Here is a 25,417-nt window from a genome sequence, read left to right on the forward strand (position 1 = left end):
TTATATTTTAAGTCTATTTTCAGATTGCTGTCAAACAAATTGTATTGTATAATCCTGTGCAATGACAATAAAGAATCTATCTATCAGATGGTCAAAAAACAATCACCAGAAGTAGATAAACTGATATTAGAACACACCGAGTGTAACTCAGGACAGTTCACTGAGGACATAAACTACAGTTTCCGGAATGATCATAGAGTTAGTTATGACAGAGCTGCTGTTTATTAGTGCAAACAAAAAGAAGAACACTGCACCTTCATGAAGACAGATGATAGGAGAGTCCACTGCACTTCAAAAACAGAAATTGTAACAAGGTGCAGATATTATTTTTAATTGCAGTGTGTGGACCATGCTGCAAAAATAGAAGACAATAAGATTCAGCAATAATTTTCACTGAGTAACTTTAGACAGTGGGTAGTACAGGTTGTTAGTGTAAAGCCTCCTTAAAGCCTTCATATCAATACCCAAATTTATGCAGACCAAACATCAACCAGCACACCTGCAATGTAAAATCAGACCAAATAAAGCTTCTAGCAGTAGCACAAGCTTGTATGAAAGACCACAAATAAATGCAGAGCAAGACACCAATAAGAAATCCGAATAGATAACATAAATGGCACAAATAAGCATGTAAATATGGCTTTAACAAACATTATTTAGCGCTTCATATAATGTATTTACAGTGTTTTTGGAAAATGAAATGCTGAGATGCAATAATATATGACCAAGAAAAAAAGCAGTTGGAAGGAATTCTGAAACCAGATAAAAAAAAAAAAAGATTAAAAAGTGTGAGACTTTGATGACTCATACCTCTGAACTTTCATCAAATTCCCCAAAGGCTTCAGAAAAGTCGGAGGGACTTTTCCTGAGTGTTTGGTCAGCTGGCAGAGTGTTGTCATTGTAGGATGTTACAAACTTAAAGTCACTGGTTCTTGATCCTGTTGTCAAATAGGCGTCATAATTGTAGGTGCTGCGTAAAGTTCCTGTTCCATCAACATCTGCGTAATTAGGAGGCAGATAACCACTGGGGATTGCAACTGCTCCATCAAACAACAGTCTAGGCTTACCCCTGCGACAAAACTTCACACCCAGTACTATGATGATGAAGGTGAGAAAAAATGTGGAGACCGACACCAGTGCAATGATAAGGTATGAGGTCAACTTGGAGTTGCTGTCAGTATAAGAAATGTCTTTCAGTTCTGGAACCTCAGCCAAGTTATCAGAAATAAGTAAATACATGGCACAGGTGGTAGAGAGAGGGGGCTGTCCGTTATCTTTCACTGACACAATAAGGTTCTGTTTCATGTTGTCAGATTCAGAAATGTCTCGCTGTGTCCTGATCTCTCCACTGTGGAGTCCAATAGTAAAAAGGCCAGGATCAGTGGATTTGACTATTTGATAGGAGAGCCAGGCGTTCTGTCCAGAGTCCGCGTCCACAGCTATCACTTTGGACACCAGAGAGCCTCCGTGGGCAGCTTTGGGGACCAGCTCAGTCATGAAGGAGTTTCCCTCTGGGGTGGGGTACAGTATCTGAGGAGAGTTGTCATTCACATCTGATACAAACACACTGACTGTCACGTTGCTGCTGAGCGGAGGAGAACCGTTATCTCTGGCCATCACGTGGACTTTAAAACTCCTGAACTGTTCATAGTCAAATGACCTCACAGCGTGGATCACTCCCGTGTCTCCATTCACAGACAGATAGGAGGACACCGGGGCACCGTTCACCTCACCAGGTAACAGAGAATAAATCACTGTACCGTTTTGTCTCCAATCGGGGTCTCGAGCAGTAACGGAACATAATGTGGAGCCAGGTTTGTTATTTTCAGTCACATATGCGCTGTAGGACTGCTCCTCAAACACAGGTGGGTTGTCATTGATGTCAGCTACAGATAACTGAACAGTTTTAGAGGAGGACAGAGGTGGAGAGCCCTCGTCAGTGGCAGTGATTGTAATGTTGTAATCAGACACTAGTTCACGGTCCAGTTTTTCTGTGGTCACCAGAGAATAGTAGTTTTTAATAGAAGGAACTAACTTAAAAGGGACACCTTGCTGAATGGAACAGCGGACCTGTCTGTTCCTTTCTGAGTCTCTATCCTGTACATTAATGATGCCCACCTCTGTACCAGGAGGGGTGTCTTCTGATATGGGACTAGACAGAGATTTTAAACTGATCACAGGGGAATTGTCATTAACATCAGTGACAGATATTATTAATGTGGCATATGATGATAAGCCTAATCCATCTTTTGCTTTAACTCGTATTTCAAATGATGCGGTAGTTTCATAGTCAACATTTCCAACTACACGTATTTCACCAGTTTTAGGGTTAATACTGAATAGTTGCTTCACCTCATCAGTTACATGACCAAAGTCATAACTCACATCTCCATTGACTCCTTCATCTGCATCAGTTGCACTCACTGTGACCACTACAGTATCTAGAGGAGAGTTTTCAGGCAGACTGGCTTTATAAACGGACTGACTAAACACTGGGGCGTTATCATTTGTGTCGAGCACGTTAACGTGTATGACCACTGTACCTGATCTCTGAGGAGAGCCACCATCTAGAGCTGTAAGCACCAAATTAATTTCCTGCTGTTTTTCTCGATCAAGCTCTTTATCAAGAACAAGCTCTACAGTGTTTCCATTAACGACCAAAACGAAATTATCATTCTTTTTAAGACTATATTGCTGCACGGAATTTTGTCCTACATCTGCATCGCGCGCCTCCTCTATCACGAAACGAGCACCTCTGTCTGTGGATTCTTGAGTTTCTAGATCAATCTTCTCATCATTAAACTGCGGCGAATTATCATTAATGTCTTGAATGTGTAGGCTAATGCGGTGGAGCTCCAGAGGATTCTCCAGCACAAGCTCTTGTTTCAGGATACACGAAGCCTTTTTAGCACAAAGCCCCTCTCGGTCAATCCTGTCGGAAACAATCAGCTCTCCGTTCCTCAGGTTTATGTCACAGTACCGGTGGTCGGTGCCGTCGGTGTCGATGCGGGCTTTCCTGTGGCTCAAAACGCCCGTTTCCAGCCCGAGGTCCTTGGCTATATTTCCAATAACCGATCCTGGTTTCATCTCCTCTGGAAACGAATAGCTAATGTCTCCATAGGCGGTATGAAACCAAAAGAGGAATAAATGAAACCAATGCGACTTAATCCCGTTTATTTTAGATCCCATTGTAACGGATGGATTTCCAACCCGTTGCAGAAGTGACGCTATAAACGTTCTCAGTAACACGAAGTGGTGCAATTCAGCGATATTCTGTGTGTATCTAAACAACCGAGGAGGACTACAGGAGCGTCTGTCCACAAAGAAGACATAAGTCTGTAAAAGGCTGGTGTACAGCGACACCGTGAGGGAAGTTTAACTAAATCAATGACTGAAAAATATAAATATCCACCCTTGAAAAAATGGTCATTTGTTTTATTTTTATTAATAACTAAACTAGATAATATGTTGCATTATTCAAAAAAAAAGTTTTTTGTCATCATCATAATGTGAATGCTTGTGGAGTGACTGCATGTCTACATCACTCCAGAAACGCTTGCAAGTTAAAGCCCAACAGAAAGGATCAGTGTTTTGCCTGCATTTGAACTGAAATTAACTTTTACATGACAAAAACTTTCTTGTAGTCATTTTAGAAAAAATAAATTGTAGTCATGCATTAAGCTGACAAACAAAAAAACAGGTTCAATTATAACAACACATTTTTTTTTCTATTGCAGAGGTGAGGTGGGTAAAATTTAGCACGACTTACATGGTCCCTCTGTGAAACAAGAGGAATCACACGGAGTATGTAGATATTTAAATAATTCATCAAATACTATACTATGTCTCATATGCAGTAAAATACTCTATTAGATACCAAGACAAGAGGACAAAGGTGTGTTACTATACAAGCACTATAAATATGAAACCAAACTGAATTAATTTAAATCCATTTTATTAAATTTCTAGTATAATGTAAGTGCATTTGAGTCATTCAATAAAAAAGGTCATTCCTGATTTTAAATGACAAAAAATAGAAATACTGTGACTAAGATGAAACTCTTCACATCTGTTCAAATGACAAGGATGAAGAAATGCATATCTGCATGTCTGACATACTTCAACCTATTCAAGCATGTTAAAATTGCTAGACATGGAAGTTGTACTAGTTTTTTCATCAAAAATGCAAACATTTCACTTCCTATATGGCAATAAAAAAAAACCTTAGGATATTACTCCAGCAAAAGCTTTAAAAGAGTCTGAGTCAAAATCAGAGCCTGGTTTAGACCAACTCTATATATAAAGTGTCATGAGATAACTTTTGTTGTGATCTGGCGCTATATAAATAAAATTTGATTGATTGATTGATTGATTGATTGATTTGATTGGTTTTCCCCTGTAAGTCGCTTTGGAAAAAAGCATCTGCCAAATGCATAAATGTAAATAGAAATAAATGTGAAAAAAACCCATCAACTTCATTCTAATGTCAAGTTATTTTTTGCTATGCTGAACTGTAGTGCTGTACGAGTAATTATCTAGTGAGTGTGAATCCGAACTACCATAGAAAAGTCATCATTTTAAGCAGTCATGACACAATCTTCGACTGTGTGGTATGGGAACTTTTACAATACTGAATGATGTAATAGTAAATGTTACGACCATCATTGGTTTGTGTTCATCATCATGGAAATCACAAGAGAAAGAAAGAAAGAAAGAAAGAAAGAAAGAAAGAAAGAAAGAAAGAAAGAAAGAAAGAAAGAAAGAAAGAAAGAAAGAAAGAAAGAAAGAAAGAAAGAAAGAAAGAAAGAAAGAAAGAAAGAAAGAAAGAAAGAATAAGCAACTGTTTCAAGACTTGTGTGAAGGTCTTCAAAGGCATCTTCAGACAATCTACATTTCAGCACCAAGGACAGAAGAACACAGCTTGAATGCTTCCTGACCAAACAATAACATTGCAAAGACTCAAATAGCACTTAAAAAATAAGTGGGTTTTAAAAACTGATCATTACTATTAAATACCTATTGCATTCAGTTAAAAATAGACTGTTCTTGACTTCCTCTATGTGACCACTACACTACAGACTCTTTACTCTAAATCAGGGGTGTCAAACTCATTTTAGTTCAGGGGCCACATTCACCCCAATATGATCTCAAGTGGGCCGGACCAGTAAAATAATACCAGTGAAATAAGTCAAATTACATTATGATAATGTTTACATCTACAGCATTTCCTTAAAAATCTGAATAGCGTGAACAACTTGAAATGTCTTGAGAAAAACAAAGTCAGTTTCAACAATATTCTGCTTCAGTTTATCAGTTTATCATTTACACATGTGCATTACAACTTACATTACAATTACAAATACACAAAACATTTAGTAACAGGTATAAGACTGATAAAATTGCATTTACTTTTCTCAAAATATTTCACGTTGTTCATATTTGTTCAGGTTATTGACATTTTTTGTAAAAGGATAGTTTGTTAATATAAACATTTTCATGTAATTTCACTTTTTTACACAAAAAAAAAGATATAATCTGCAGTTGTCATTATTCATAGGTTATTATGATAATGTTTTTCTGGTCTGACCGAATTGAAATCTAACTGGTTTATATGTGTCTGTATGGAACCTGAAATAAAATGATTTTTACAGTATTGATTGTTAATATTTTCAGTGTAATTTTTGCATTTCACAAATTCATCCTACGGGCCACATTGGACCCTTTGGCGGGCCAGATTTGGCCCCCGGGCCGCATGTTTGGCACCTGTACTCTAAATGATATGTTTTCTATATGTCTCACAAAAGCAGTATTCTATTTTGTAAACAAAGTTACAGTCAATTAGACAGCAGGCTGGAATACATTCTCCGTATAATAGATAATTAACAAAGTACCAAAAAAAAGAGTGATTAATCTCCAACACAATAGAATACACACAAGTTACACCACATATGTGCCTACCTCAGGGGAACCATCACTATCTCCAAACATATCAGCAAAATCCGTTGGACTTTTTTTCAGAGTCTCATCGGCAGGGAGGGTGTTGTCATTATAAGAGGAGACGAACTTGAAGTCACTGGTTTTTGATCCTGTTGTCATATAGGCGTCATAATTGTAAGTGCTGCGTAAAGTTCCTGTTCCATCAACATCTGCGTAATTTGGAGGCAGATATGCGCTGGGGATTGCAACCGCTCCATCAAACAACAGTCTGGGCTTTCTCCGCCGACAAAACCTCACACCCATGACGATAATGATAAAGGTAAGGAATATTGTAGAAACTGACACCAGCGCTATGATTAGGTATGAGGTCAACTTAGAATTCTTCTCATCATAAGAAATATCTTTTAGTTCTGGAACCTCAGCCAAGTTATCAGAAATAAGTAAATACATGGCACAGGTGGTAGAGAGAGGAGGCTGTCCGTTATCTTTCACTGAAACAATAAGGTTCTGTTTCATGTTGTCAGATTCAGAAATGTCCCGCTGTGTCCTGATCTCTCCACTGTGGAGTCCAATAGTAAAAAGGCCAGGATCAGTGGATTTGACGATTTGATAGGACAGCCAGGCGTTCTGTCCAGAGTCCGCGTCCACAGCTATCACTTTGGACACCAGAGAGCCTCCGTGGGCAGCTTTGGGGACCAGCTCAGTCATGAAGGAGTTTCCCTCCGGGGTGGGGTACAGTATCTGGGGTGAGTTGTCATTCACATCAGATACAAACACACTGACTGTCACGTTGCTGCTGAGCGGAGGAGAACCGTTATCTCTGGCCATCACGTGGACTTTAAAACTCCTGAATTGTTCATAATCAAACGACCTCACAGCGTGGATCACTCCCGTGTCTCCATTCACAGACAGATAGGAGGACACCGGGGCACCGTTCACCTCACCAGGTAACAGAGAATAAATCACTGTACCGTTTTGTCTCCAGTCGGGGTCTCGAGCAGTAACGGAACATAAAGTGGAGCCAGGTTTGTTATTTTCAGTCACATATGCGCTGTAGGACTGCTCCTCAAACACAGGTGGGTTGTCATTGATGTCAGCTACAGATAACTGAACAGTTTTAGAGGAGGACAGAGGTGGAGAACCCTCATCAGTGGCAGTGATTGTAATGTTGTAATCAGACACTAGTTCACGGTCCAGTTGTTCTGTGGTCACCAGAGAATAGTAGTTTTTAATAGAAGGAACTAACTTCAAAGGGACACCTTGCTGAATGGAGCAGCGGACCTGTCTGTTCCTTTCTGAGTCTCTATCCTGTACATTAATGATGCCCACCTCTGTACCAGGAGGGGTGTCTTCTGATATGGGACTAGACAGAGATTTTAAACTGATCACAGGAGAATTGTCATTAACATCAGTGACAGATATTATTAATGTGGCATAAGATGACAGCCCTAAACCGTCTTTTGCTTTAATTCGTATTTCAAATGATGTGGTAGTTTCATAGTCAACATTTCCAATTACACGTATTTCACCAGTTTTAGGGTTAATACTGAATAATTTTTTCATATCATCAGTTACATGACCAAAGTCATAACTCACATCTCCATTGACTCCTTCATCTGCATCAGTTGCACTCACTGTGACCACTACAGTATCTAGAGGAGAGTTTTCAGGCAGACTGGCTTTATAAACGGACTGACTAAACACTGGGGCGTTATCATTAGCATCCAGTACATTGACATGTATGACCACTGTACCTGATCTCTGAGGAGAGCCACCATCTAGAGCACTAAACACCAAATTAATTTCCTGCTGTTTTTCTCGATCAAGCTCTTTATCAAGAACAAGCTCTACGGTGTTTCCATTAACGACCAAAACGAAATTATCATTCTTTTTAAGACTATATTGCTGCACGGAATTTTGTCCCACATCCGCATCATGCGCCTCATCTATCACGAAACGAGCACCCCTGACTGTCGATTCTCGTATTTCTAGATCGATCTTGTCATCATTAAACTGCGGCGAATTATCATTAATGTCTTGAATGTGTAGGCTAATGCGGTGGAGCTCCAGAGGATTCTCCAGCACAAGCTCTTGTTTCAGGATACACGAAGCCTTTTTAGCACAAAGCCCCTCTCGGTCAATCCTGTCGGAAACAATCAGCTCTCCGTTCCTCAGGTTTATGTCACAGTACCGGTGGTCGGTGCCGTCGGTGTCGATGCGGGCTTTCCTGTGGCTTAAAACGCCCGTTTCCAGCCCGAGGTCCTTGGCTATATTTCCAATAACAGATCCTGGTTTCATCTCCTCTGGAAACGAATAGCTAATGTCTCCATATGTGGTATGAAACCAAAAGAGGAAGAGAAAAAGCCAACTGGACGTAATCCTGCTTATTTTATATCCCATTGTGACAGATGAATGTCCAAGCCGTCGCAGAATTCATGCAACAAAGGCACCTCAACAACATTAAAACAACAGCTCCTACAATACGTTCTTGTGCCCCTATCTAGACCACGCAATGGGAATACAGGAACACCCTTCCACAAAAGAAAAAGAATCCGTCTATTTAAAGCTGGTATACAGCGACACCGTGAGGAAATTTCATCTTTATCACTAACATAAAGATAAACATTGCTACTGTTAAGACTGGCCATAACCTATATATTTTTGTACACTGTTATTCTTAATTAACTTTTCAGCAGATTTACTGCTGTAAAGTGAAGACAAAAAACAATTGATGTCAAATCTTCTTTTATTCCAGAATGAAAAAAGGTGCATAAAAACGAGTCTTGTAAATGTGTTCAGCCTGACTCTAACCTGCTATGACAGATGAGTGTTACATCTGAAATAAACTCCATTAGATTTTTCACTGGGATTAAGAAGACATTCCAGTGTAAAGCCGATATATTTCAGGAGACATAATGAATGATCTAATACAATAAACGTGCAAAATTGCAAGGTTGTTTTCTTTTGGTTGATAATGTGTCTCTCTGAATACTGTTGCTAAAAAAATAGATTTCAGTTTGTACAGACTTCTTTGAAATGTTCCAAGTCTACAAGTTGTAAAATGAACTAGGCTGTAATAACTACACTGAACTGCACAGTGTATTCTTAATAAATTTAGTCAACTATATCTAAGAGTGCAAAAAAAGGACTACATAAAAAAGGATGGGCATTGAGAAGCTGAAAATTATTTCTTTAATAAAATGTGATGAAGATATTGCAAAGAGATGCACACTATTTGTCATGAAAGACATTTGAAGATAAGCTCAGAACTTGTTATGAAGGAGAAATACATATGGGTCTTCCACTTAAAATAAAATAATTGTAAGGTGAAGAAAAAAAAAAATCAAATCATTAGAGGGACACAAGTGAAAATTAGATGCCCTAAGTAATTTAAAGGCAGGAATGCCACAGGAGGTTGTGCAAAACTCCACAAGATACTGATCACAAAAAAGCTGAAGCATCCAGTTAGTTATAAGAGACAGATTCAAGAACACATGTAATACAGTAGGTGTACAAATAAATGTAACTGAGTAAATACAGAACTGCTCCCAGGGTTTAAGAAAAGAGGATATGCAACACCACAAACAATAATTACAAATAACCCACCTCTCTCTTCTGCCACTACCAAATATAGATATAGGATAACAACGTCTTATGGAATATCAAAAAGCCATTAGCTGATACGTGAGAACTAACTAACAAATCAGATCATAAAACCAGACGATACAAGCTATACAAAAGCAGTTAACATAAAATGCATTAAACCCATCTATCATGGAAACCTATTCAAAAGGTGTACCAGCAATACCTGATGATAGATGGAAGAAAACATCAACTATGGTCAATAATGCCACATACAGTAACATTATCAAAGTCACCTGTGGTTTTTTATAGGCAGTAAAAAGCAGGATGATAAATAATTTGTCAAGACATTATCTCAGAAATCTTTTAGTGACAAACTAGCAAAAGGCTTAATGTGGATCACACCAAAACTTCAGCCAATATCAAAGATGAAACATATTATTTAGCTGGAAACATTTTGATCACTGAGAAATAAACACTGTATCCAGTGAATAATAAAAAAGTCAGGTCACAACTATAAAAACAATAAACTAATTGTATGATTTTACGTTTTTTAACTCCATGTATGGGCTATATTTTACTATCAAAGTGGTCAGACCAGACACCAATCAACCAAAGCACACTGCCAACTGTAAACAACAACAACAACAACAACAAAACATCTATGGCAAGCACAGAACAATTTAAAAGCATTATAATTTCATGATGGAAGCACATTTATAAGTTAACTGCATAAGTGAGCAAGAAACTAAACCATTAGACACAACATCTTGTCTGTGAAGAATGTTAAAAGGATGTTGTAAACACAAAAATCTGTGAAATCAAACACCACATGGAAAACATCAGTAGATTCTGAAATCTAATTGACAGTGACTTTGCACATATTTTGAGCTCTGGATCCTGAGTGTTAGGTCAATAGTTCTGCTTTAAAAATACTTATTAATTCTTCTGCTTTACTGTGTTAGTATTTTGTCTACAAGATGATTAGAAGCCAATGTTGACATATTCTGTTGAGATCCTGTGATATGCTATTGTCACATTTAAATCAAGTATATGCATATGGAAAGTATACAACAATGACAAAAGGCTTGCGTCTGAGAATATTTTTTGTATCAGATGAAAAACTCATTAAAAAAATTGAAACACTGATGAAAGTGATGCACTCATACCTCTGAACTTTCATCAAATTCTCCAAAAGCTTTAGAAAAATCAATTCAACTTTGCCTGAGTGTTTGGTCAGCAGGCAGAGTGTTGTCATTGCAGGATGTCACAAAATTAAAGTCACTGGTTCTAGATCCTGTTGTCAAATAGGCCTCATAATTGTAAGTGCTGCGTAAAGTTCCTGTTCCATTAACATCTGCATAATTTGGAGAAAAATAACCATTGGGATTGCAACTGCTCCATCAAACAACAGTCTGGGCTTTCTCCCACGACAAAACCTCACACTCATGACGATGATGATGAAGGTAAGGAAGAATGTGGAGACAGACACCAGTGCAATGATCAGATAGAATGTCAGTTTTGAATTCTTCTCATCATATGAAATATCTTTCAGTTCTGGAACCTCAGCCAAGTTATCAGAAATAAGTAAATACATGGCACAAATGACAGAGAGAGGAGGCTGTCACTTATCTTTTACTGACACAATAAGGTTCTGTTTCATGTTGTCAGATTCAGCTTTGTCTGAAGAAAACATATTAATCAATTTCCAACTTCCTGAAACTTCTATCCTGAAGCAAGAAACATAACAAGACAGAGTAAAAATTATGAACATAAACGACTAAAGACAGAAGCATTCAAAAATTGGTATCTGTAGAATCAGGACAACAAGGAAAATCTACGTGATATAGAAAAAATATATATATAATTCAAATGAAAAAAGAAAATAAAAATAAGGTTAGACCCTGTAAAGAAAACTTATATGTTTATGGAAGCATCATTAAATCTGAACATGACTGGAAGGAATAGAGAATGAAACTTTTCAAATGTCACAGTATCTATTGACAAGCCTTGGAAAGTGTGCTGTATTTGTGTGTGAATTCACCGTTTTAGTGAATATTACTTAAAGGGAAATATGGGATAAAAAAAAAACAAGAAAAATAATTGAGAAGAAAGATAATTATTTGTACTTGCCAAGTACAATAACAACACGACTATAAAAACACTTTAGCTGGGAAAAGTATGCCACTGTATAGAACCCAATTAAAACACCAGAAACATGTTTAACATCAAATGTAGAAGATAGATGGAAGAAAGTATGTGGGGAAAAACGTGACAATATCTTCTTAAAAAAAGGCAAAAATTGGACTAAATATGGAATACGTGCCTACCTCAGGTGAGCCATCACTATCTCCAAACATATCAGCAAAATCCGTTGGACTTTTTTTCAGAGTCTCATCTGCAGGTAGGGTGTTGTCATTATAAGAGGAGACAAACTTAAAGTCACTGGTTCTAGATCCTGTTGTCAAATAGGCGTCATAATTGTAAGTGCTGCGTAAAGTTCCTGTTCCATCAACATCTGCGTAATTTGGAGGCAGATAAGCACTGGGGATTGCAACTGCTCCATCAAACAACAGTCTGGGCTTTCTCCGCCGACAAAACCTCACACCCATGACGATGATGATGAATGTAAGGAATACTGTAGAAACTGACACCAGCGCTATGATGAGGTATGAGGTCAACTTAGAATTCTTCTCATCATAAGAAATGTCTTTTAGTTCTGGAACCTCAGCCAAGTTATCAGAAATAAGTAAATACATGGCACAGGTGGCAGAGAGAGGAGGCTGTCCGTTATCTTTCACTGACACAATAAGGTTCTGTTTCATGTTGTCAGATTCAGAAATGTCCCGCTGTGTCCTGATCTCTCCACTGTGGAGTCCAATAGTAAAAAGGCCAGGATCCGTGGATTTGACTATTTGATAGGACAGCCAGGCGTTCTGTCCGGAGTCCGCGTCCACAGCGATCACTTTGGACACCAGAGAGCCTCCGTGGGCAGCTTTGGGGACCAGCTCAGTCATGAAGGAGTTTCCCTCCGGGGTGGGGTACAGTATCTGAGGAGAGTTGTCATTCACATCAGATACAAACACACTGACTGTAACGTTGCTGCTGAGTGGAGGAGAACCGTTATCTCTGGCCATCACGTGGACTTTAAAACTCCTGAACTGCTCATAATCAAAAGACCTCACAGCGTGGATCACTCCCGTGTCTCCATTCACAGACAGATAGGAGGACACCGGGGCTCCGTTCACCTCACCAGGTAACAGAGAATAAATCACTGTACCGTTTTGTCTCCAGTCCAGGTCTTGAGCAGTGACAGAACATAAAGTTGATCCAGGTTTGTTATTTTCAGTCACATATGCGCTGTAGGACTGCTCCTCAAACACAGGTGGGTTGTCATTGATGTCAGCTACAGATAACTGAACAGTTTTAGAGGAGGACAGAGGTGGAGAGCCCTCGTCAGTGGCAGTGATTGTAATGTTGTAATCAGACACTAGTTCACGGTCCAGTTGTTCTGTGGTCACCAGAGAATAGTAGTTTTTAATAGAAGGAACTAACTTAAAAGGGACACCTTGCTGAATGGAACAGCGGACCTGTCTGTTCCTTTCTGAGTCTCTATCCTGTACATTAATGATGCCCACCTCTGTACCAGGAGGGGTGTCTTCTGATATGGGACTAGACAGAGATTTTAAACTGATCACAGGAGAATTGTCATTAACATCAGTGACAGATATTAATAATGTGGCATAAGATGATAAACCTAATCCATCTTTTGCTTGAACTCGAATTTCAAATGAACTGGTCGTTTCATAGTCAACATTACTAATTACATGTATCTCACCAGTTTTAGAATTAATACTGAATAGTTGCTTCACCTCATCAGTTACATGACCAAAGTCATAACTCACATCTCCATTGACTCCTTCATCTGCATCAGTTGCACTCACTGTGACCACTACAGTATCGAGAGGAGAGTTTTCAGGCAGACTGGCTTTATAAACGGACTGACTAAACACTGGGCTGTTATCATTAGCATCCAGTACATTGACATGTATGACCACTGTACCTGATCTCTGAGGAGAGCCACCATCTAGAGCTGTAAGCACCAAATTAATTTCCTGCTGTTTTTCACGGTCAAGCTCTTTATCAAGAACAAGCTCTACAGTGTTTCCATTAACGACCAAAACGAAATTCTCATTCTTTTTAAGACTATATTGCTGCACGGAATTTTGTCCTACATCCGCATCGTGCGCCTCCTCTATCAGGAAACGAGCACCTCTGTCTGTGGATTCTCTCATTTCGAGATCAATTCCATTATTTTTAAACTGGGGCGAATTATCATTAATGTCTTGAATGTGTAGGCTAATGCGGTGGAGCTCCAGAGGATTCTCCAGCACAAGCTCTTGTTTCAGGATACACAAAGCCTTTTTAGCACAAAGCCCCTCTCGGTCAATCCTGTCGGAAATAATCAGCTCTCCGTTCCTCAGGTTTATGTCACAGTACCGGTGGTCGGTGTCGTCGGTGTCGATGCGGGCTTTCCTGTGGCTCAAAACGCCCGTTTCCAGCCCGAGGTCCTTGGCTATATTTCCAATAACCGATCCTGGTTTCATTTCCTCTGGAAACGAATAGCTAATGTCTCCATGGGCGGTATGAAACCAAAAGAGGAATAAATAAAGCCAACTCGACTTTATCCCGCTTATTTTAGATCCCATTGTGACAGATGGATTTTTCCAACCCGTTGCAAAAGTGACGCTATAAACGTTCTCAATAACATGAAGTGGTGCAATTCAGCGATATTCTGTGAGTATCTAGACAAACGAAGAGGAGTACAGGAACGCCTGTCCACAAAGAAGAAAGATGTCTTTAAAAGGCTGGTGTACAGTGACACCGTGAGGTAAGTTTAACTAAAGCACTGACTGAAAAAAATATAAATATGCTGCCTTGAAAAACTGATAATTCGTTTAATTTGTACTGATATATAACTAAATATTTGACTACATTATTTGAAAGTACCACAGGAGTGCTAACACATCAAATTCTAACGAAAGCCAACAGAAAGGATGGGCTTTTTTGCCTGCATTTGGCCTCAAATAAACTTCTACGTGATGTTGTTTCTTTTAGTGATTTCAGAAAAAAATGTAGCACAGGATTAAGCTTAAAAAGAACAAAAAACGTTCAATTAAGACATCATCATCATTATTATTATTATTATTTTTTTTTTTTAATTGCTGGGGTGAGGAGGTTAAAACTTAGCACCACTTATGGTGCCTCTGCAAGGCAACAAAAGCAAGTAAGTACTTACATATTTAAATAATTTCTCAAATACTACACTATGTCTGATATGTAGTAAAATACTGTATTAGATACCAAGACAAGAGCACAAAGATGTGTTGATATAGAAGCACTATAAATATAAAACCAAACTCAATTAATTAAACTCCATTTAATTGTATTTCTATTATCATGTAAATGCATTTGAGTTATTCAATGAAAACATTTCTAATTTGAAATGACAAAATTGGGAGAATAGATGACAATGTTGACTAATATTAAACTCTTCACATGTCTGCTGAAATGCTAGGGACGGAGAAATGCATATCTGCATTTTTGATATAGTGCAACCTATTCGAGCATATAATTGCTAGACATCAAAGTTATACTAGGTTTTGCATCAAAAACATATACAATACAAATATTTCATTTCCTGTATGTCAATAAAAACATTATGATAATATTTCAACTATAGCTTAATAAAATCAACCCCATCTTAATGGGAAATTATTTTCTGCTCTGTTGACCTGTAGTAGAGTACAATTATTTATCAGGTGAGTGTGAATCCAAAATACCATGGAAAAGACATTATTTCAAGCAGCCAAGACGCAATATTCGACTGTGTGGCATGGGAACTTTTACTTTAGTAAATGCTATCATAGTAAATATTACTACCGTCACTGGTTTGTGTTCATCATTATCATCATTATAATTATCATCATCTTTTCAAAGAAAGAAAGAAAGAAAGAAAGACAAGCAACTGTGTGAAGAGTTGTGTGTGAATGTCTTCAAAGGCATGTTGAAATAATCCATATTTCAGCACCAGGGACAGAGGAACACATCTTGTAATAATTACATTGCAAACACTGACTCAAATAGCACTTAAAGAAAGAAGTGGGTTTGATAAGTTGATTGTTATAATTTAATACATATTGGATTCAGTTCAAAGTAGCCTCTTCTTGACCTCCTCTATATGACCACTATACTATATATAAACTATATCAAAGGTGTCAAACATACAGTCCATGGGCCAAAACAGGCTGCCCAAAGGGTCCAATCTGACCCCTGAGATGAATTTGTGAAATGCAAAAATTACAATGAAGATATTAACAATCAGTGGTTTTAAAAATGTTTTTAGTTCAGGTTCCACATACAGACCAATATGATATAAAGTGGATCAGACCAGGAAAATACTACCATCATAGCCTAACTTAGTTTTCTCCACTGTTATTATGTTAGCTGTCCAGCCCACTTTAGATGATGTTGGGCTGTATGTGGCCCCTGAACTAAAATGAGTTTGACAGCTCTGGTCTAAATAATACGTTTGCTATATGTGTCACAAAAGCCATATTCTCTTTTGTATACAAAATTACAATAACCTACAAAGTAAGCTGGAACAAATTCTCAATTTAACAATTATTTAACAAAGTATTGAAAAAAACAAGAGTGATTAATCTCCAACGCAAAGGAAATGGGAGTTATTCGAAATATGTGCCTACCTCAGGGGAACCATCACTATCTCCAAACATATCAGCAAAATCCGTTGGACTTTTTTTCAGAGTCTCATCGGCAGGTAGGGTGTTGTCATTATAAGATGAGACAAACTTAAAGTCACTGGTTCTAGATCCTGTTGTCAAGTAGGCGTCATAATTGTAGGTGCTGCGTAGAGTTCCTGTTCCATCAACATCTGCATAATTTGGAGGCAAATAAGCGCTGGGAATTGCAACTGCTCCATCAAACAACAGCCTGGGCTTTCTCCGCCGACAAAACCTCACACCCATGACGATGATCATAAAGGTAAGGAAAATTGTAGAAACTGACACCAGTGCTATGATGAGGTATGAGGTCAACTTAGAATTCTTCTCATCATAAGAAATGTCTTTCAGCTCTGGAACTTCAGCCAAGTTATCAGAAATAAGTAAATACATGGCACAGGTGGCAGAGAGAGGAGGCTGTCCGTTATCTTTCACTGACACAATAAGGTTCTGTTTCATGTTGTCAGATTCAGAAATGTCCCGCTGTGTCCTGATCTCTCCACTGTGGAGTCCAATAGTAAAAAGGCCAGGATCAGTGGATTTGACTATTTGATAGGACAGCCAGGCGTTCTGTCCAGAGTCCGCATCCACAGCTATCACTTTGGACACCAGAGAGCCTCCGTGGGCAGCTTTGGGGACCAGCTCAGTCATGAAGGAGTTTCCCTCCGGGGTGGGGTACAGTATCTGAGGAGAGTTGTCATTCACATCTGATATAAACACACTGACTGTCACATTGCTGCTGAGCGGAGGAGAACCGTTATCTCTGGCCATCACATGAACTTTAAAACTCCTGAACTGTTCATAATCAAAAGACCTCACAGCGTGGATCACTCCCGTGTCTCCATTCACAGACAGATAGGAGGACACCGGGGCACCGTTCACCTCACCAGGTAACAGAGAATAAATCACTGTACCGTTTTGTCTCCAGTCGGGGTCTCGAGCAGTAACGGAACATAACGTGGATCCAGGTTTGTTATTTTCAGTCACATATGCGCTGTAGGACTGCTCCTCAAACACAGGTGGGTTGTCATTGATGTCAGCTACAGATAACTGAACAGTTTTAGAGGAGGACAGAGGTGGAGAGCCCTTGTCAGTGGCAGTGATTGTAATGTTGTAATCAGACACTAGTTCACGGTCCAGTTGTTCTGTGGTCACCAGAGAATAGTAGTTTTTAATAGAAGGAACTAACTTAAAAGGGACACCTTGTTGAAGGGAACAGCGGACCTGTCTGTTCCTTTCTGAGTCTCTATCCTGTACATTAATGATGCCCACCTCTGTACCAGAAGGAGTGTCTTCTGATATGGGACTAGACAGAGATTTTAAACTGATCACAGGGGAATTGTCATTAACATCAGTGACAGATATTATTAATGTGGCGTGTGATGACAGACCTAATCCATCTTTTGCCTTTACTCGTATTTCAAATGATGTGGTAGTTTCATAGTCAACATTACCAATTACATGTATTTCACCAGTTTTAGGGTTAATACTGAATAGTTGCTTCACCTCATCAGTTACATGACCAAAGTCATAACTCACATCTCCATTGACTCCTTCATCTGCATCAGTTGCACTCACTGTGACCACTACAGTATCTAGAGGAGAGTTTTCAGGCAGACTGGCTTTATAAACGGGCTGACTAAACACTGGGCTGTTATCATTAGCATCCAGTACATTGACATGTATGACCACTGTACCTGATCTCTGAGGAGAGCCACCATCTAGAGCTGTAAGCACCAAATTAATTTCCTGCTGTTTTTCACGGTCAAGCTCTTTATCAAGAACAAGCTCTACGGTGTTTCCATTAACGACCAAAACGAAATTCTCATTCTTTTTAAGACTATATTGCTGCACGGAATTCTGTCCCACATCCGCATCATGCGCCTCCTCTATCAGGAAACGAGCACCCCTGTCTGTGGATTCTTGAATTTCCAGATCGATCTTGTCATCATTAAACTGCGGCGAATTATCATTAATGTCTTGAATGTGTAGGCTAATGCGGTGGAGCTCCAGAGGATTCTCCAGCACAAGCTCTTGTTTCAGGATACACGAAGCCTTTTTAGCACAAAGCCCCTCTCGGTCAATCCTGTCGGAAACAATCAGCTCTCCGTTCCTCAGGTTTATGTCACAGTACCGGTGGTCGGTGCCGTCGGTGTCGATGCGGGCTTTCCTGTGGCTCAAAACGCCCGTTTCCAGCCCGAGGTCCTTGGCTATATTTCCAATAACAGATCCTGGTTTCATCTCCTCTGGAAACGAATAGCTGATGTCTCCATGGGCGGTACGAAACCAAAAGAGGAATAAATAAAGCCAACTCGACTTTATCCCGCTTATTTTAGACCCCATTGTGACGGATGGATTTCCAACCCGTTGCAGAAGTGACGCTATAAACGTTCTCAATAACACGAAGTGCTGCAATTCAGCGATATTCTGTGAGTATCTAGACAAACGAAGAGGAGTACAGGAACGCCTGTCCACAAAGAAGAAAGAGGTCTTTAAAAGGCTGGTGTACAGTGACACCGTGAGGTAAGTTTAACTAAATCACTGACTGAAAAAAAAATAAATATGTTGCCCTGAAAATTTGATAATTCGTTTAATTTGTACTGATATATAACTAAATATTTGACTACATTATTTGAAAGTACCACAGGAGTGCTGACACATCAAATTCTAACGAAAGCCAACAGAAAGGATGGGCTTTTTTGCCTGCATTTGACCTCAAATAAACTTCTACGTGATGCTAACTTTCTTTTAGTGATTTCAGAAAAAAAATGTAGCACAGTATTAAGCTTAAAACGAACAAAAAACGTTCAATTAAACATAATAATAATAGTAATAATAATAATAATAATAATAATAATAATAATAATAATAATAATAATAATTATTATTATTATTATTATTATTATTATTATTATTATTATTATTTATTTATTTATTTAAATTGCTGGGGTGAGGAGGTTAAAACTTAGCACCACTTACGGTGCCTCTGCAAGGCAACAAAAGCAAGTAAGTACTTACATATTTAAATAATTTCTCAAATACTACACTATGTCTGATATGTGGTAAAATACTGTATTAGATACCTAGACAAGAGCACAAAGATGTGTTGATATAGAAGCACTATAAATATAAAACCAAACTCAATTAATTAAACTCCATTTCATTGTATTTGAGCTATTCAATGAAAACATTTCTAATTTGAAATGACAAAAATGGGAGAATAGAAGACAATGTTGACTAATATTAAACTCTTCACACGTCTGCTGAAATGCTAGGGACGGAGAAATGCATATCTGCATTTTTGATATAGTGCAACCTATTCGAGCAAATAATTGCTAGACATCGAAGTTGGACTAGGTTTTGCATCAAAAACATATTAAATACAAACATTTCATTTCCTGTATGTCAATAAAAAAATACTATGAAAATATTTCAAGTATAGCTCAATAAAATCAACCCCATCTTAATGGGAAGTTATTTTCTGCCCTGTTGACCTGTAGTAGAGTACAATTATTTATCAGGTGAGTGTGAATCCAAAATACCATGGAAAAGACATTATTTCAAGCAGTCAAGATGCAATATTTGACTGTGTGGCATGGGAACTTTTACTTTAGTAAATGCTATAATAGTAAATATTACTACCGTCACTAGTTTGTGTTCATCATCATCATCATTATAATTATCATCATCATCTTTTCAAAGAAAGAAAGAAAGAAAGAAAGAAAAGCAACTGTGTGAAGAGTTGTGTGTGAATGTCTTCAAAGGCATGTTGAAATAATCCATATTTCAGCACCAGGGACAGAGGAACACAGCTTGAATGCTTCTCCTTGACCAAATAATTACATTGCAAACACTGACTCAAATTGGACTTTAAAAAAAGAAGTGGGCTTGAAAAGTAGATTGTTATAATTTAATACATATTGGATTCAGTTCAAAGTAGCCTCTTCTTGACCTCCTCTATATGACCACTATACTATATATAAACTATATCACAGGTGTCAAACATACAGTCCATGGGCCAAAACAGGCTGCCCAAAGGGTCCAATCTGACCCCTGGGATGAATTTGTGAAATGCAAAAATTACAGTGAAGATATTAACAATCAGTGGTTTTAAATTTTTTCATTTCAGGTTCCACATACAGACCAATATGAGCTAAAGTGGATCAGACCAGCAAAATACTATCATAATAGCCTATAAATAATTAAAACTCAAAGTTTTTCTTTTTTTTAGTGCAACCAGTTCAATTCCATACAAAAACAAGACAAAGTTATATTTACAAACTATGTTTCACACAAAATGTGACCAACCTGAACAAAATATGAACAACCTGAAATGTCTTAGGAGAAGTCAGTGTAATTTTAACAATATTCTGCCTGTTGTTAAATGTTTTTGTGTATTTGTAGATCCACAGTGATCTGTAAGTTGTAATGTACATGTGTAAAGGATAAACTGAGGCATAACATTGCCAAAATTGCTCTTTTTTTCCCAAGAAATTTCAAGTTGTTCATGTTATTCAGATTTTAAAGCAAACTTAAGTAAACGCTTTCATAATGTAATTGAACTTAGTTTTCTCCACTGTTATTATGTTTGTTATCCAGCCCACTTTAGATGATATTGGGCTGTATGTGGCCGTGAACTAAAATGAGTTTGACAGCTATGGTCTAAATGATACGTTTGCTATATGTGTCACAAAAGCCATATTCTCTTTTGTATACAAAATTACAATAACCTACAAAGTAAGCTGGAACAAATTCTCAATTTAACAATTATTTAACAAAGTATTGAAAAAAACAAGAGTGATTAATCTCCAACGCAAAGGAAATGGGAGTTATTCGAAATATGTGCCTACCTCAGGGGAACCATCACTATCTCCAAACATATCAGCAAAATCCATTGGACTTTTTTTCAGAGTCTCATCTGCAGGTAGGGTGTTGTCATTATAAGATGAGACGAACTTAAAGTCACTGGTTCTAGATCCTGTTGTCAAATAGGCGTCATAATTGTAGGTGCTGCGTAGAGTTCCTGTTCCATCAACATCTGCGTAATTTGGAGGCAAATAAGCGCTGGGAATTGCAACTGCTCCATCAAACAACAGCCTGGGCTTTCTCCGCCGACAAAACCTCACACCCATGACGATGATGATAAAGGTAAGGAAAATTGTAGAAACTGACACCAGTGCTATGATGAGGTATGAGGTCAACTTAGAATTCTTCTCATCATAGGAAATGTCTTTCAGTTCTGGAACCTCAGCCAAGTTATCAGAAATAAGTAAATACATGGCACAGGTGGCAGAGAGAGGAGGCTGTCCGTTATCTTTCACTGACACAATAAGGTTCTGTTTCATGTTGTCAGATTCAGAAATGTCCCGCTGTGTCCTGATCTCTCCACTGTGGAGTCCAATAGTAAAAAGGCCAGGATCAGTGGATTTGACTATTTGATAGGACAGCCAGGCGTTCTGTCCAGAGTCCGCGTCCACAGCTATCACTTTGGACACCAGAGAGCCTCCGTGGGCAGCTTTGGGGACCAGCTCAGTCATGAAGGAGTTTCCCTCCGGGGTGGGGTACAGTATCTGAGGAGAGTTGTCATTCACATCTGATACAAACACACTGACTGTCACGTTGCTGCTGAGCGGAGGAGAACCGTTATCTCTGGCCATCACGTGAACTTTAAAACTCCTGAACTGTTCATAATCAAAAGACCTCACAGCGTGGATCACTCCCGTGTCTCCATTCACAGACAGATAGGAGGACACCGGGGCACCGTTCACCTCACCAGGTAACAGAGAATAAATCACTGTACCGTTTTGTCTCCAGTCCAGGTCTCGAGCAGTAACGGAACATAAAGTGGATCCAGGTTTGTTATTTTCAGTCACATATGCGCTGTAGGACTGCTCCTCAAACACAGGTGGGTTGTCATTGATGTCAGCTACAGATAACTGAACAGTTTTAGAGGAGGACAGAGGTGGAGAGCCCTCGTCAGTGGCAGTGATTGTAATGTTGTAATCAGACACTAGTTCACGGTCCAGTTGTTCTGTGGTCACCAGAGAATAGTAGTTTTTAATAGAAGGAATTAACTTAAAAGGGACACCTTGCTGAATGGAGCAGCGGACCTGTCTGTTCCTTTCTGAGTCTCTATCCTGTACATTAATGATGCCCACCTCTGTACCAGGAGGGGTGTCTTCTGATATGGGACTAGACAGAGATTTTAAACCGATCACAGGGGAATTGTCATTAACATCAGTGACAGATATTATTAATGTGGCATAAGATGATAAGCCTAATCCATCTTTTGCTTGGACTCGTATTTCAAATGATGTGGTAGTTTCATAGTCAACATTACCAATTACACGTATCTCACCAGTTTTAGGGTTAATACTGAATAGTTGCTTCACATCATCAGTTACATGACCAAAGTCATAACTCACATCTCCATTGACTCCTTCATCTGCATCAGTTGCACTCACTGTGACCACTACAGTATCTAGAGGAGAGTTTTCAGGCAGACTGGCTTTATAAACGGACTGACTAAACACTGGGGCGTTATCATTTGTGTCCAGCACGTTAACGTGTATGACCACTGTACCTGATCTCTGAGGAGAGCCACCATCTAGAGCTGTAAGCACCAATTTAATGTCCTGCTGTTTTTCTCGATCAAGCTCTTTATCAAGAACAAGCTCTACACTGTTTCCATTAATGACCAAAACGAAATTCTCATTCTTTTTAAGACTATATTGCTGCACGGAATTTTGTCCTACATCCGCATCATGCGCCTCCTCTATCACGAAACGAGCACCCCTGACTGTCGATTCTTGCATTTCTAGATCAATTCCGTCATTTTTAAACTGCGGCGAATTATCATTAATGTCTTGAATGTGTAGGCTAATGCGGTGGAGCTCCAGAGGATTCTCCAGCACAAGCTCTTGTTTCAGGATACACGAAGCCTTTTTAGCACAAAGCCCCTCTCGGTCAATCCTGTCGGAAACAATCAGCTCTCCGTTCCTCAGGTTTATGTCACAGTACCGGTGGTCGGTGCCGTCGGTGTCGATGCGGGCTTTCCTGTGGCTTAAAACGCCCGTTTCCAGCCCGAGGTCCTTGGCTATATTTCCAATAACAGATCCTGGTTTCATCTCCTCTGGAAACGAATAGCTAATGTCTCCATATGCGGTATGAAACCAAAAGAGGAATAAATAAAACCAATGCGACTTAATCCCGTTCATTTTAGATGTCATTGTAACGGATGGATTTCCAACCCGTTGCAGAAGTGACGCTAGAAACGTTCTCAATAACACGAAGTGGTGCAATTCAGCGATATTCTGAGAATATCTAGACAACGGAAGAGGAGTACAGGAACGCCTGTCCACAAAGGAGAAAGATATGTTCATAAGGCTGGTATACAGCGACACCGTGAGGTAAATTTGACAAAATCATTGAGCTAAGGAAATACTCTGTAATCATACTGCACTGAAATGCTGGTAATTCTTTATATTTGTATCTACTGATAAATTACATTTTTTGATTATTTTGTTTTTAAAGTGCTTCTTTGACGACATCATAGTCTCTGTGGTTGTTAAGTAAATGTGTGTCAACAATGGTCCAGCAATGATGACAGGTCAATTTGTAACATCCAAAAGAAAAGATGGACGTTTTTACTTGCATTCTACCTTGAATGAACTTTTACATGACGGTTATTTCTTGCTAAAGATTTGAGGAAAAAAAAAAAAGTTTTCCATCATATTTACAAGCAAAAAAACATGGTTCATTTCTGACTACAGGAATGTTTTCCTTTGTGAGGTTGTGGAAACTCTACCACTTAGATGGTGTCTCCATAAAAAAAAACAACAAAAGCAACACAAGAAAGTATTGTAATGTTTAAATAATTCTTCAAATACTGCACTATGGCATATATGCATTGAAATACTGCATCAAACACCAAAACAAGCACAAAAAGGTGTGCAGATATACAAGCATTATAAATATGAAGCCAAAATGAGTAAATTAAATTTCACCTGTTTGCATTTTAGTATTAGGTAAATATATCAGAACTATTCAAAGGAGAAAAAAAAGGTTTCATTTTTCTAAATTTAAATGAAAAACACAGAAGAAAGTATTGAACATGATTAAACTCTTCAAATGTCTGCAGAGATGCCAAGGAGGGAAACATATATATCTGCATTTCGGAAAAGGTTAAAATTGTTTGAGCATGATATAGAAATGGAATTTTAATTTAAATTTTGTTTCAAAAAAATATTGAAATGCAACACTTCCACTTCCTGTGCATAACTGAAAAATTATTTATGACAATACTTCAGCTATAATTATTAAAATATATATCACCCACATCTGTATTTCAAATTATGTTCTTCATTGTTGAACTTCATTAATGTATGAAAAGCCTAATAGTTGTAAATATGAATCTGAACTACAACAGAACTGTTATCATTTCAAGCAGTCACATCAAAGGCAAAACAACAGGATACACACACCTGAACAAAAGCACTTCATATAAATTATGATTAGTTGAACATGCAGGAATTAATTACAAATATCACCATGGAAAACACAAAAAGAAAGAAAGAAAGAAAGAAAGAAAGAAAGAAAGAAAGAAAGAAAGAAAGAAAGAAAGAAAGAAAGAAAGAAAGAAAGAAAGAAAAGCAACTGTGTGAAGAGTTGTGTGTGAATTTCTTCAAAGGCATCATCAGATAATCCCATTTCAGCACCAAGGACAGAGGAACACTGCTTGAATGCCTAAACAATAACATTACTAAGACTCAAACACCACTTAAAAAAAAGAAGTGGATTTTAGAAGTTGATCAGTATTATTAAAAGCCCATGGCAAACCATTCAAAACAGCCTTTGCTTGACTTCCTATATATGACTACAATATATATACACTATACTCTAAATAACGCATCTGCTGTTAGTGTCATGAAAGCCATATTCTATTTTGTTTATAAAATTAGAGTCACCTGGAAAAAAATACTGGAATAAAGTTTCAAGATAGCTCATGTTTAACAAATATCAAAAGAAGTGTGATTGATTTCCAACACAAAAATGAAGCAAATGAGTTAGAAATGTTTGCCTACCTCAGGGGAACA

At 38.3% G+C, this 25,417-nt stretch overlaps 3 protein-coding genes across 38 annotated transcripts in view; all 3 read right to left on the reverse strand.

Annotated features, from left to right (window-relative positions):
* LOC115426731 (protocadherin gamma-C5-like) overlaps positions 1-25,417 on the reverse strand; it is a 332,740-nt gene that overhangs the window by 205,694 nt on the left and 101,629 nt on the right. Inside the window, exon 1 of one of the 36 annotated variants that reach the window (XM_030144936.1) lies at positions 5,959-8,421. The exons of 34 other annotated variants lie outside the window; for them this stretch is intronic. In XM_030144936.1, coding sequence (XP_030000796.1) covers positions 5,959-8,337 — 2,379 coding nt within the window. In that variant the 5' untranslated portion in view covers positions 8,338-8,421. Of the gene's footprint in view, positions 1-5,958; positions 8,422-25,417 lie in introns of those variants that run through there. One more of the 36 variants, XM_030144953.1, reaches the window with a different exon arrangement.
* LOC115426770 (protocadherin gamma-A11-like) lies at positions 805-3,302 on the reverse strand. The gene has a single exon (XM_030144991.1). The coding sequence runs from the start codon at positions 3,187-3,189 to the stop codon at positions 805-807; it is 2,385 nt and encodes a 794-aa protein (XP_030000851.1). The 5' UTR covers positions 3,190-3,302.
* LOC115427488 (uncharacterized) lies at positions 16,266-23,644 on the reverse strand. Its single transcript, XM_030146067.1, has 3 exons — positions 21,173-23,644; positions 21,057-21,064; positions 16,266-18,789 (listed from the first exon to the last, which is right to left on the reverse strand). The coding sequence occupies exons 1-3, from the start codon at positions 23,549-23,551 to the stop codon at positions 16,266-16,268; spliced, it is 4,911 nt and encodes a 1,636-aa protein (XP_030001927.1). The 5' UTR covers positions 23,552-23,644.

Source organism: Sphaeramia orbicularis, chromosome 10 (genome assembly GCF_902148855.1).
Source record: "Sphaeramia orbicularis chromosome 10, fSphaOr1.1, whole genome shotgun sequence".
Lineage (NCBI taxonomy): Eukaryota > Metazoa > Chordata > Actinopteri > Kurtiformes > Apogonidae > Sphaeramia > Sphaeramia orbicularis.

Coding starts and splice junctions, on each gene's coding strand:
- LOC115426770 (XM_030144991.1), bottom strand. CDS start 3,189: ATGGGATCTAAAATAAACGGGATTAAGTCGCATTGGTTTCATTTATTC.
- LOC115427488 (XM_030146067.1), bottom strand. CDS start 23,551: ATGACATCTAAAATGAACGGGATTAAGTCGCATTGGTTTTATTTATTC.